The following is a 15,064-nucleotide window of genomic DNA, read 5'->3' on the forward strand; positions in this document are numbered from 1 at the left end:
ATTCGGTCTGAAGTAATGGCGTATGAATTTTGTTTTTTTAATTTAATTTAATTCGAACCTACACTAATTCCAGAATGTCCCTTTAATCACAAAAAACAATAACGCAATAGCAAGCAAATATTGTAAAATATTTTTATCTCTTTTAGGGCTATTTTTCGGAAAACTGTTTTAGTCGGACATTACCATGAAGAAGTTTACAATAATATTAATATCTGCAAAATTTGAACCTAAACGGTTATCGTACGTATCTGGAACTAAAGTTACTTGACATCTAAAACTTTTATATCCCTGAGGCACATTTTCGTGCCAAGTGTATATGCTCTCATTACCCGTAAGGCAATTAAAAACATTTCCATTAAAATCGATTTTTTGAAATCTGGAACCTAAATAATAATTTCATCCTCCCATATGTATTTATATATTATATTATTAAATTAATTTTAATGAAATTATTGCTATTAAAAATAGCATACAGCGAATAAATTCCATAATTAAAAATCTCACATCTGTATAACCAACCGTATATCCTTTCATTCCAGTGGCCCATAAATCACATAGCTTGAACTTAATTAGCATTATAATAAAAAATCATAAAAACACACACATGTATGCTCTAGGTAAAAATTAAACGTGTATGTATGTGTGTAAATTTTTCATGAATAACAATTGTTATGATGATTATGTCATAATTTGAATATATATGTATGTAAATGTGTAGTTTCATTTTGTTCAATGAATAATGAGGGTGTCATAATGTCACTAAAGAAGACTCATCGCATTATGAATGATATAAATTGAAAATTTTCAGTAAACCAAGTGAAATACATAACAATTCAATATCTAACTGATTTGAACTTCTGTAAAGGTCACTACTGTCAAAATCGGCTGAGCAATGTTTCTTGTTTGTGGGTACTTTAATACCCTCTACCACTGAAATTTCTGTAAATTTGGTATTTTGCATTTTCATAGAGTAGAAAATCTCCATACGGAAAATTATCAACATTGGTACAGTTTTTAGGGTACATCCGACATCTCCAAAATTTCGATATTTGTGGAGTTTGGGCACGGGGATTTTAGTTACGTTTTTCAACAAAATTGACAATAATTTAATATTTGAAGATTTCGTAGCCCGTGAAATCTCATTCGCAAACTTTACTATGACATACTCCTATATATAATCCCTATCGATCTTATGTATTTTAAATGTACACCACATGGTGGAGAACAGTCTGGCCCGACGACGTTTATACTTGTTCGTAAATAGATGCTCTTAGGTGCAATTTCCAAACCCAGTGTCCGTAATTTAATATTCCTCGTTCTTCGCAGATAATTATACCCTTCACCACACTGTGGTACAGGCTATCCTGTCTTTGTGCATATGTTGTATCAGGCAAAAGGAGAAACAAGTGAAAAAGCGTTAAGTTCGGCCGCGCCGAACTTTGGATATCCTCCACCATAGTTATACTGACAGATACATGCAATGAAAATATAGGGAACAGGAACGTACGCAGGGGGCGGCCCTGGGGGCCCGGGGCGGCCCTGGGGGCCCGGGCCCCCCCGAAATTATTTTTTTTCACAGTAAATGTTTGCAACAGCGCATTTTTTCATTTCGTACTACCGGGCTAATTTAGATTACAAAATTATAAGATGCTATGCCTAAAGGGGGACCAATATTGGTTACATAGTGTAGGAAATAGTGAATATTTGGGGATATCAATATATGAGAGCTGTGCCTAATTAATGACAGGTATATGCCAATATTTAACCCAATATTTTCATTATTTATCTCAATTCTTTCCTTCAGGAGGTATTACTATATTGAGGAGATGCCTAAATTTCTGCCGATATATTTCATTATCGTCATGTTTGAGTTTTCTTTTATCACAATATCTTTAGAAGGCGGAATGCTTACATCAGATGGCTAAATAGTCTTCGTAGGGTAAAAATTGACTATTCCCCGTAACGACTACCCAACCTCAACACACGGAACAAATCAGATAACTATTTTAATATAAAAAAGGGAGTTATATGGGGACTACCCCTAAAAACGGGTTAATATTAATAATTTTTGGTGGGGAGATTTGTTACCATATACCACTACAAAGTGCCAAATTTCAGCGAATTCGGTTAAAAAACGCGCTCAAGAACCTCAAAATATCGAAAATTGGGGGTACCCTTATATGGGGGCTACCCGAAAAAATTGACCTATATTTATAATTTTTTGTGGAGAGGATAAGATAAGAACTCAAAGAACCGAATTTCAGCGAATTAGGTCGAAAATGCGATCAAACCAACAAAATACCGGAAAATTGGGGGTACCCTTATATGGGGGCTATCCGAAAATATGGACCCATATTTATCATTTTTAGTGGAGAGATTTGCTACCCAATAAGAACTCAATGTACCAAATTTCAGCGAGTTCAGTTGAAAAACGAGTTCAAGAACCTCAAAATACCGAAAATTGGGGGTACCTTTATATGGGAGCTATGCCTAAACGTGGACCGATAAAGCCCATCTTCTAACTTGACCTGCCTGCAGACAAAAGACGATTTTGGCGATCTATCTCCATTCGTTTAGACGCTAGAGTGATTACAACAGACAGACGGACATGGCTATATCGTCATAGAATTTTACACTGAAGACTATATATAGTTTATAGGGTCGGAAATGATTATTTCGATGTGTTACAAACGGAAAAACAAAATTAATATACCCTCCATACTATTGTGGAGGGAATAAAAATAGACCCATCGTTACTTTTGAGAATATGAATAGAATCACTTTCTGAGTCGATATATGCATGTCCGTTCGCCAATTTGCCCATGTTCAATTGTAAACAAAGTACAGGTCGCATTTATGATCCGAATGGTATGAAATTTTGTAAAGCTCAGTTATTTGTGTGGGGACAAGCTATATCAAAATTGGGAAAAATCGGTCCAGATTTGATATAGCTCCCATATAAATTTTCATCCGATTTAATGTAAATGGTGCATCGAAGTCCCTATATATCATTCGATTTGCACGAAATTTGGCACAGCATACTGAATTAAGTCTGGAACGATGTGTGTTAAGTTTCCTGAAAATCGTTTCAGATTTATATATAGCTTTTATATATATATATATATATATATATATTGTCGTCCGATTTTATGTAAATGATATATCAAAGCCCCTATATTTCTTCAGATTTGCACGAAATTTCGCATAGCGTACTGAATTGAGTCTATAACGATATGTGTTTAATTTCGTGAAAATCGGTTCAGATTTAGATATAGCTCCATATATATTTTCGTCCGATTTAAGGTAAATAGTGTACCAAAGTCCCTATATATCATTCGATTTGCATGAAATTTGGCACAGCGTACTGAATAAAGTCTGGAATGTTATGTGTTAAGTTTCGTGAAAATCGGTTCAGATTTCGATATAGCTCCTATATATATATTTATGTCCGATTTTATGTTAATGGAGCACCAAAGTCCCTATGTATATATATTTCGATATGCACGAAATTTGGCATAGCACATGAACTGAGTCTAGAATTATGTCTGCTGAGATTCGTGAAAATATATTCAGATTTAAATATAGCTCCCATATAAATGTTCATCCGATTTAATGTAAATACAGGGTTGACCATATTCGACGGACCCATTATTTTTTGTTTTAATCAAAGAAAAAAATAAAAATTTGGCGGTTGGCAATGTTAATCATTTAATTTGTTCCAAGTAGATTTGTTTACATAAATTTTTGAATATGATAACTCTCAAATGGCCGCCTCTGGCGTTGATGACGAATTGTGCCCTTTTTGCTGCATTTTCCATCGTTTTTGCCAACATTTCGGCCGGAATAGTGGCTATTTCTTCACGAATGTTGTCCTTGAGCCCTTCTACGGTCCTTGCCTTGTTAACGTAAACCTTTGACTTTAAATATCCCCACAAGAAGAAGTCAAGCGGCGTCAAATCGGGCAAACGAGGTGGCCAGCCCAAATCACCACTTTTCGACATCAAACGGCCCGGAAACAAATTCTTCAGAAAATCGATTGTTATGCGACTTGTGTGCGGTGGAGCACCGTCTTGTTGAAACCAGAACTGCCTCATACGCTTTCGACGAATAATTGGCATCACAAAATTGGTCATCATGTCGCGATAACGCTCCTGATTTATGGTAACAGCATGGCCATTTTCATTTTGGAAGAAAAACGGTCCAATGACCCTTTTCGCACTAACGCCGCACCAAACTGTGACTTTTTCGTCATGAAGAGGCACTTCTTGAATCTCCTGAGGATTTTCAGTGGCGTAAAAACGGCAATTTTGTTTATTTACGGTCCCATTCAATGGGAAATGGGCTTCATCGGACATGATAATTTTGTTCCAAAATTGCTCGTCATCTTCGGCCATTTCGATGACTCTTTGGGCCCATTCCAATCGACGAGGCTTGTCCGCAGGCAACATTCTTTGCGTCAATTGAATTTTGTACGGGAACAAATGCAAATCAATGCGAATAATCCGCTGTAAAGTGGACCGAGCCATGCCCAACTGCTGAGAACGGCGTTTTTGGGATGTTATTGGCTCGTACGGCAGCGATATTCTCGGCCGATCGCCTTGGTCGACTTTTATATGGCCTCTTCGGATTAGAAAGAGCCTTACCAGTTGAAAATTTTTCGTATAAACGCTTCAGAAGGCGCACTTCTCACTTTTTTTAATGTTTTTAAAGCCCGTTGAGTTTTCACAATTGACTTCTTCTGTTGAATGTAATTTTCAACTATTTCAAAGCGTTCGCTTGGCGTGTATTGGTCCAAGGTAAAAATCTGCTTGGACTGACGCTTCAAACGCGGTATGTCATTAAGCGATGTGACATCTCTGTCAAAAGTTATGACGTTGCCAGATGGGTCCGTCGAATATGGGCAACCCTGTAGTGCACCAAACTCCTGATGTTTATCCGATTGACACGAAATTTTGCACAACGTATTGAGACTATAATGACGTTATTGTGTTTTGTTGAAATTGGTGCAGATACAGATATAGCCCACATATATATCGAACGGGTGTCTAATTGAGATAAAATTTTGTATAGTGCCTTAATTCCTTTTACATAAATTTGTCCCTTTTTTATTAATTTATCTTTCGAGATGAGCTACATGATCGGAGTTGCAATGAAAAGGAAAGCCAGAGAGATACTACATTTCCACCCCTATGCGACGCGTTTCGCCGTTGGTTAAGCGGCTCATCAGGCACATTGGGCAATGTGGCTTAGAAATGTCTTTACTTGATAAGTTGTATTTATGTCGCCTATTGTTGCGAAATTGCATCTACGAATTAAATTCAACCGTGTCAAGATTCGGATTTGTCCCATTGTACGCAAACGACTCTAAATCTGCCCGAATGAAATGCAATTTTGCATAGGTTGCAGAAAGGTATGTGTATGGATTGATGTTAGTCGGTTCCATACAGATAAAGATTCGATATTTAATTTCGTTCAATTTCATGTCAATGTTCCTTCGAAAATGCGACGTCTGTTTGGGCACATGTAGAATTTACCCAAAGTGATGAAGTGTATCATATAGTCGGCTCAGTCCGATTTTTCCTTACTGGTTTTTAATATAGGTACATGTTTAAACATATAAAATTTCCCCGGCATTTTTAGGTGGCTGTAATTTAGTGCCCTGGATTCATGGTCGCTAAGCAAGTTCTTTGCAGAATATTGTCAATATAGGTCCATGTTTTAAGATATCCCCCATGCAATGGTTCCTTTTTTTTTGTAGCCAACCTAATTCTGTATATTGGTGTAAAACTCCTAATATCAAATAAGCACGGCATAACCCCCATATAAGGGCACCGAATGTATTTTTATACCTAATTGTGGAAGTTATAAAAACTTCGATTCGGCTCAGCCTTGCAGCTTGGTTCCATTACAATATAAATATTAGAAAATATAAAATCTAGTACTTCAACACTGAAGGGTAGATCACGATGCCATTTTAGTTTTAATTTTAACTGCCAGCAGATGGTTTCAAGCGGATGAATGGTTGATCGGATGGTAGATGTTTTTCCTTTTAATTAATTAACATTTTATTTTTAATGATACATTGTTGCCAAAAAAAAAAAGTTCACTGAAGTCAGGTAGTCTTTTTATTTTAATTAACATTTTTCGGTATTGTTTTTGGGTTCATGAAAACATCCATCCACAACAGCAACAACATAAATGTACTTAATTTTTGAAGGTCATACCAAATGTTGTTGTATTTGCAGATGGTAATCTATTTTACATATGAATGAATGAATGAAGTGGGTACCACAACAACAGCTCATCTCCATAGAGTACAACCTGCTGCTTATTTACATAATTAATATGAATTTAAATATTTGTATATAAAATAACAAAAACAACAACATCCCATTGTTGTTTTTGTAAGAAGGAGTTCATAGACATTTTGTTAGAATTTTTATGCTAGAATTAATTCCTTTTTCATTGTTGTTGTGCGGTTTTTGTAATTTAGCAAAACGGCGTGTCTTTCTAGTTATGCCACACATAGAGTAAATCATAGAGTAAATAACGATGGAGTTATAATTATGAGTTTTTTTTGGAATTTATATAGAAATTTTTTTTTATTGTTATAATCAGTACTTATGGGGGTTCAAAGATGTTGTTAGAATTATTTGAAACGTAAAATTAATAACATAATATTAAAATATGAACGGATATCATTATGTTTTAGCAAATTATCTATATTTAAAAAGTTTTTTAAGAAAACCACAAAGGATAAATAAACTTCTTAATCTTCGCATTTCACATAAAATTGACTTTAACAGATCCCTTTAGATGTGCTGTAATTTGATCTTGAATCGTGAACACCCTCTATTTTGGCATTTTCATACCATTCGCCACACTGTCTTTGTCCATATGTTTTTAATATGCTAAAAGAAACGGGATAGACCTATAGTTATTTTGGAGAATATGCATAGAATCACTTTCCGGACGGATTTAGGCATGTCCGTTAAATGTCCACCTAAAAAATGTCCACTTTAAAATTTTTATAGGAACAGGATGAAAGTTGGTACAGCTCATTTATTGGACCCAAGGACGACCCCTATTAAAATAGGAGGAAGTTTTTTTACATCGGTTCAGATTTAAAAAGTCCTTATTATTATAGCTTTGTGCAGCCCCAAGAGTTTGTAACGCCGTGAAATGTTGGTCCTCGTCTAGCTGAGTCGATCTAGACATGTGTGTCCGTCAGACGTTCCATGATAATTTTAAACACGATACAGGCCACAATCTTCACGACCCCAAAATCGTCATGTCTCCACAATAAATTATAAATATAGGTCCACTTGTTCTGGTAGCCCACATATAACGGTACCTCCTAATTTTCAGTATTTTAGGGGTTTTGATAGTATTTTCCACCGAATTGGCTGTAATTTAGTATTTTAAGTTCTTAATAGGTAAATTATGCGTATAGGTCAATTTTTTCGGATAGTCCACATATAAGGTACCCCCAATTTTTGGTATTTTGGGGTTATTGAGAGCGTTTTTCTACCGAATTCGCTGCAATTTGGTATTTTGTAGTCGTATATTGTAAGAAATCTCTCCACCAAAAATTATTAATATTCGCCCCCCTTTTTGGGGTAGTCCCCATGTAACTCCATTTTTATACCCTACACCACACTGTGGTACAGGGTATTATGTCTTTGTGTATATGGCAAATAATCGAGATAACAAAAATAATCGAGATAGACCCATGGTTCCTTTTGAGAATATGCATAGAATCACTTTCTGAGTCGATTTATGCATGTCCGTCCGTCCGTCCATGTATTTTTGTGAACAAAATACAGGTCGCATTTATGATCCGATTTGGATGAAATTTGGCACATGTCACTTGTTTGGCCCAAGGACGAACCCTATTGAAATTGGAGAAAATCGGTTCAGTTTTGGATATAGCTCCCATATATAGTTTCGTCCGATTTAATGTAAATGGGTTACCAAAGTCCCTATATATCTTTCGATTTGCACGAAATTTGGTATAGCCTACTGAATTAGGTCTAGAATGATGTGTGCTCCCGTATATAGTTTCGCCCGATTTTAGGTAAATGGTACACCAAAGTCTCTACAAATCATTCGATTTGCACGAATTTTGGCATAACGTATTGAATTAAGTCTGGAATGATGTGTACACCTCCTATATATATTTTCGTCCGAATTAAGGTAAATTGTGCACTAAAGATCTACAGTTAAGCCGATTGACACAACGTATTGCCAGAGATTAATATAAATTAATCTCTGCCAAGTTTGCTTCAAATCGGTTCATATATAGATATCTCGTAGCTTCCATATATAATTTCGACTTATTTATTGAGATTAAATGTTAAATAGTGCAGCATACGGAATAGCTTGTGTCAATTTTGCTTTGAATCGATTTACACAAATCTGTCCCACTGTGCGCAAACGACTCTAAACTTGCCCAAATGAAATGAAATTTAGAATATGTTCCAGAAAGACATAAAAATCACATATTTAAGTTCGTTCAATTTCATGTCAAAATTCTTTCAAAAAGGCGACGTCTTTTCGGATACATATGTACCCAAAGTGGTGAAGGGTGCCATATAGTCGGCCCAGTCCGACTTTACTACTTTCCTTACTGTTTTTTTTTTCTTTTTTTTGATAATATGCATAGAATCACTTTCCGGGCAGATTTTTGCATGTCCACGTAAAATTTTTGACACCGGTTCAGATTTAAAAATACCCTACACAACTATGTTGTTAGGGTATTATAGCTTTGTGCAGCCCCAAGAGTTTGCAACGCCGTGAAATGTTGGTCCTAGACCCACCTTAAAGGACACCGATCATATCATATCTTGAATAGCTGAGACGATCTAGACATGTGTGTCAGTCAGTCGTTCCATTATAATGTGTAAACACAATACAGACCACAATCTTCACGACCCCTATTGTTTTTATAGCCTCCACCATATTATGGAGGGTATATTAATTTAGTCATTCCATTTGTAACTCATCGAAATTTTCATTTCCGACCCTAAAAAATATATGTCCGTCCGTCTGTTGTAATCTTCTGAAGAAATTGATATAGGGAACTGAAATTTTGCACAGGTTTGTCTTTTGTTTGCAGGCAGGTCAAGTTCGAAAATGGTATATATTGGTCCACGTTTAGGCATAGCTCCCATATAACAGTACCCCCAATTTTCGGTTTTTTTGGGGTTCTTTAGCCCGTTTTTCGACTGAATTCGATATAATTTGGTATTTTCTAGTAGTATATGATAAAAAATCTCTTTACTAAAAATTATTAATATTCACCCCCTTTTAGGGGTAGTCCCCATATAACCCCATTTTTATTTATATTAAAATAATTATATGTTCTAAAACTCGGTTGTAATCATTTCATCTGCGGAGGATGTCGAGATAAAAAATTAGAACGTACTGTTCGATAATGAACTATATATGAACTATAACCCGCATTTAGGTCTAGCCCCTGTTTGGGAGGTACCAAAAGGAGTAGACCGATATTACCCATCTTCGAACTTGAACTAAGTTTGGAAGAAATATTTATTTATCAGGTATATTAAGCAATACGGGTTAAAAAAGGTCGTGTCTAGGCACTCATAATTGGGTTGCCCAATCCAGTTAGTTTTAGACTTTTTTCGGAAGTATATGGGTTTCACCGGTGGACGTAGGATTTTTAACATAATATATTTGTGGTAAGAAAAGGATTACTCTTCTGAGACTCTACAATTCTGGACCTTATCTATTAAGTTTGCTGAACATATTGTTATATTTAATACCTCCTCTCTAATTCTGTGAACAAAGGTAGGTTTATTGCCTATGTTAAGGGTTTTTAGATCGTTAGTATTCAAATAATCTAGAGGGGTCCGGCTCCTTTTTGTTAGTGTTAAGACTACCCACGCAATGTGATGTGAGTTAGCATCACTACCAATTAGTACTTCCTTAGCCGTTTTCTCTGCATTCATCACCAGTCGCTGCATCTCCGCCGTTGGTGGTGGTATCGGCGAGTCGAACGGAGATATACTGATACCAGGTAAATGTTACCACTCCCCTGCTTCAGTAAAGTGACGTCCGATGTTGACAACTCTGGGGAGAAGCATACATTTTCGTGACATATCATACAGGTTCTCGGCCGAGAACCCGTATTTGCATAGAAGAGTTAGTAATTTATATGGCTCAACCCAGAGACCTTATTTTTAATTGTCCAGGGTTCCTGGATCAGTCCGATGTGTATTTCACCTTTTTTTCCACCAGGGTTGCCGTCTCGCTCCGATGAAGCTTAATCTGCATGACTTCTTTCAGTTGTCCTCTAGTCACCGGTTTTTTTGGGACTTGCCGCTGAAGACCTGTCCAAGCCTAAAACAAGGAGAGTTCCATCCTCGTTCTCATCACTGTGGAAGACTTCCCATTTCTTCACAAGCAGTGTCTTGTTCTGCAGGCTGAAGACCTCAAGCCCCAACTTCAGACGAAGACTTTTTTCCTCACCATATTGAGTTTGATTGTTCCATCAATGATCCAATGCTTACCACTAGTTTCCTTGGGGCTTCTATGCTATTTGGTGATTTAAATTCTAGCATTAAATAGTGCCCTTTGAAAGCGCAGCTAATCAGGTCAATGGAGTCGCCTCCTTGACGTAGGTGCTCCATGATCTTGTTCTTGACCACATTCAACACTTCCTTATGGGTCTTTTTTCAGCTTAGCGGACGCACTATATTCCGGTCTTTGCGGAAGATTCCGACTCAGTTTTCCTGATATCAGAGCCAGCTTTGTCTAACATCGTCAGTGTATTCTGGTGACAGTGTCCTTCGATTTTGGTTGCCTCATTTTTCTCTTACTATCGGTCGACGGGAAGCTCTTTTTTTTGGCAAATTTGACAGTCGTCTGCTCATCCGGAGACTTTATCCTCTTCGCCGCTTCAGCAGAAGTGAAGGGAATGTCAGGCTTATCCCTTTGAGCCTTTATATGCTTATCCAACTTTTTGTTCATGCCGTTAATTTTGGCCAACTTCCGCCTTTGTGCCCCAGATAACTGCTTCTTCCTGGTTGTGAGTTTGGAGATATCCTTACAGGGATTGCACTTCCTCTGTGGTTCCCCAACTCTGAAGCAGTGTTGACCGATGGCTTTGTAGAGAACATTGCGAGGATGAAAAATCACATCTTGTGATAATTGGAGTTTTGTTCAATAAACTAATGACGAAAATTACCTACAAGGATTCGAGTTAAAAGGACGAAACATTTTACAAGCAAATTCCTCAGTCTATTTTACTGCTGAAATGTAATCTCAATCGCTTTATATATAATAGGGTCGGCAGTCAATAAAGTATCTTTCTAGCGTTTTAATGATTTTTCCTTCTGGGGTTTTCATATACACACCGAGCTCTTTCATACCCAATTGGAATTTTCCACCCCCAGGCCATGGCTCCGATTTTGCCTCATAGTGTTATAAATAATTTATTTACATTTCTATTCCGAGGATAGATTATATGGCCATATTTGGTTGAAAACCTATTTGTGAACATTTTCCTGGTTCCATAAACTAATTTGTTTCGTTTTTATCTTGACAAACGATTTTATAGATTTCTGTATAGGCAGTTTCAACAAAACCTTAAGCAATTTCCCCTATAAAATTTCACAAGCCTATGGAAAAACATCAAATCGATTACAAACTCCAACGCCATTCCGCTAAGTACCTGTCAATTTTGTAATGTATTTTTGTTTCCTCATTTTCATTGCAGATTGCTTTGAACGCATTGCTCTGGAGGCTATGATGCCATTTGAGAAGACATTTCGCACCGAAGATACCAATTCGTTGAGAAGTTGCAAGGAGAAGTGTCTGCAGGAGGGTGACAAGTGTCAATCAATTTCATTTGGGTAAGTCTGACATCTCGCAACGACAACATACAAATTACATCACAGACATTTTAATTTTCCCTCTTTGCAGTGTTCATCGACGTGGAAATGGTACCTGTCAATTGTCGAAAGAAAAATTCGGTGGTTCGGGAGGAAGACCAAACGGGGTGATATTTGATCCAGACTTTGATTTGTATGCGCGTAAAACAAATTGTTTTGATTTGGATGATCCGAATGAGAATTTGGCTGAAACGAGCGGGTATGGTAGTAGTTTGGCACCCACAACTCCCGTATTCTTGTCCACAAGGCCTTCACCTGGTACACCACTCTTGGTGGTTGATCCCACACCCACGGTAATAACCACGGTGGAAGATGAAAACACAAGATATCCCTCGCCCACATCTGGATATAGTGAGACAACGCTATACAATCGGGGTCAACAAACCACATTGGATTCTACGGTACCCACCACACCTGCCTCACCGAATGGAGATCGATTGTATTTTTCTCAGGATGTTTATCCTTTGTTTAAATATCCCACATTGTATGAACCCAATTATCCTGCCCCGAATCAAGATGTCTATATACCTGGTGGCTATGCTTCCAATGCTCAGGAGGTGGGTGATCGTCCTACATCATACGATGGCTCAAGGCCACCACCAGTTCCACAACATCCCAATGGTCCACCAAAACCAATATTTGGTCTAGGTTATGGTAATGGTTATAGTTATGGCCTGCCAGAATCATATAATCCTTCCACAATGCGGCCCGAAGATTCAGGTTATTCTCCGAATTCACCAAGACCCAATAGACCCAACTATGAAACTTCTCACCGTGATCCCATGCGTTTGCCAGGTTATGATAATACCACACCGGGATACTATTCCGATTCAAGACCCTCGAATAATGAACATAATTCGGCCACAGCCCCCTATGGTCCCAGGCCGGGAAATGGTGATTCGACATCTTCCACGTCACCTTACGGTTCCAGACCAACAAATGGAGAGAATAATGGCTCGGGCTCACAATATGGTTCAAGGCCCAACAATGATCGCAATGGTGGACCACCATATGGTCCCAGGCCAGACAATGATCGCAATGGTGGCCCACCATATGGTCCCAGACCGGATAATGATCGCATTGGCGGATCACAATACAGTCCACGGCCAGAAAATGATCGTCATCCCGGCTATGCTCCACGTCCTGAAAATAATAATGGCCATAATTCCTCTCCCTCGCCCTATGGCTCTCGGCCATCATCACCACAGCCGGATGGCTTTGTGGACTATACAAATCGCCCTGATCCACCATTAGACGGATCTGCAAGACCTTCTACATCAGCCCCCTATGGTCCCAGTAATGGTGGTAATGGCTATGACAACAACTATGTCCGGCGTAATGGCACAGCTGCCAGTCGTCCGCCGAATGGTTATCATGATGATAAGAAAATCAATACCTATTTTAATCCGGATGACTACTTGCCGGGTAATAAAAGTGAGTTCAAATATTAATCCAGTGCTGGAAAGCTTTGATAATTATTTTTTTGTTTTGTTTTATTTTCAGAACGTCCTGGATCCTATGATGATAATGATCGTTTTGACAGCAATCGTGCACCAATGAAAGGTAAGATTTTTTGGGACTTTTGTACTTTTTATCAGGGCTCCATATGGCTGTAAATTAATGGCTTTCATTTTTGGCAATTCATTATTAAATTTATACGAAGCTTTTTTGATCGGCAAAGCTTTGTAAATAGCATTGATCCGAAACATTTGATATCATGGTAATAATTATATTAAATGTGGCGATCGCGATTTGGGCCTCGCTATCAATATAACTAAGCCTGCAACAGCCTTACATTCGTACACTTTGTTTGGACCAAGCTCGGTGATTTTACTCTCGTTCACCTAGTTTATTTTGATACAATCGTTCATCTAAATATTCCTCTACATTGACATTTTGCACAGAGTACTGAATTGGGTACATATGCATGCGAAGTTTTGTTGGAATCGGTTCAGATTTAGATATAGCTCTCATATATAGTTTTGTCCGATTTTATGTGAATGATGCACGAAACTCCCAATATTTGTCCGATTGGGACAACATTCTGCAAAGAGTACTGACTTAGGTCCAGACTGATGTCCGCGAAATTTTGTTAAAATCGGTTCAGATTTAGATATAGCTTCCATATATATAATTTCGTCCGATTTGTTGTGAATGATACTCCAAACTCCCAATATTTGTCCGATTGAGCAATTCTTTGCCATTGTGCTTCTATATTTTTATAGGGACACGGAGTGCTTTCGACTAGCATGTTGAGCGAGTAGGCTTCTGCTACCTGCTTAGATCACAACTTTGCTGCTACATTAAGGCGAGTGCGAACCTTGACTGCTACAATGTAATGGTCCGAATCGATATTCGATCTAACGTCTAAAACTCGCAATTTGATTTCTCGTTTCTTGATCGGGAGAAATTCTGGTGGCCTTGTGTATATAGAGATTCTTGGATCTGGTGGTGCTAACTACCATGTTTATTGCTGCCGCGAAGTCAATCAACCTCATGCCGTTGTCGGCTGAATTAATTATTACATTAAAATCTCCTAGCAGAATTTTAATGTCAAGGCCATGGCAGCGGTCATATACTGTTTCTAGGCGCTGATGTAGAAGAACTTCGCTTTTATACGGATCTGAAGAAGAGGCAGTTATAATAAAGGGCGTAATCATCTGATTTACTTACACCAGTCCCTTTCCATTCATTGCATTTTCTGTAAGGCAATAATATCGGCTTTGTACTTCTTGGGTACTTCTGCCAGAGCGAAAACTGCGTCTGTTGTGTACAACTCGCGCACATTCCAAGTGCAGATTCACAGATTGCGGTCCTTTATACGCTTGCGGGGTCGTTAACATTAGGGGGTTGTGGTTTCCTTTTTCGTTGTTTTTTTTTTCGTAGTAGGAAGGGGCTCCCGAGTATGGGCAACTAACCCTTTTGTTATAGTTCTTATGGGTGAAGTCGCGGCACATGTCAGCTCAATATTCCAAGGGATAATGAATGTAGCTACACCAAGGGGAGGTCAGTGTCCACAATTGAGATGAAAAATTGACAAAGATAAGCATGGACTTAACCACGTTTAAGCCAATCAGAGCCGTTGCTTGGTATCTAGCATCCCCTACGTCACCCTCATCGGCATACCACATAACGGCATACCACAA

General features: G+C 38.0%; 1 protein-coding gene across 1 annotated transcript in view; it reads left to right on the forward strand.

Moving 5' to 3' along the window:
- Nucleotides 1-11,712: 11,712 nt before the first annotated feature.
- LOC133335046 (uncharacterized) overlaps nt 11,713-15,064 on the forward strand; it is a 42,816-nt gene continuing 39,464 nt past the window's right edge. The window contains exons 1-3 of the mRNA XM_061543347.1: nt 11,713-11,879; nt 11,950-13,352; nt 13,422-13,481. Coding sequence (XP_061399331.1) covers nt 11,713-11,879; nt 11,950-13,352; nt 13,422-13,481 — 1,630 coding nt within the window. The remainder of the gene's footprint in view (nt 11,880-11,949; nt 13,353-13,421; nt 13,482-15,064) is intronic.

Source organism: Musca vetustissima, unplaced genomic scaffold (assembly GCF_032173495.1).
Source record: "Musca vetustissima isolate MV318-11 ecotype Yass unplaced genomic scaffold, APGP_CSIRO_Mvet_v1 utg14962, whole genome shotgun sequence".
NCBI classification, from domain to species: domain Eukaryota; kingdom Metazoa; phylum Arthropoda; class Insecta; order Diptera; family Muscidae; genus Musca; species Musca vetustissima.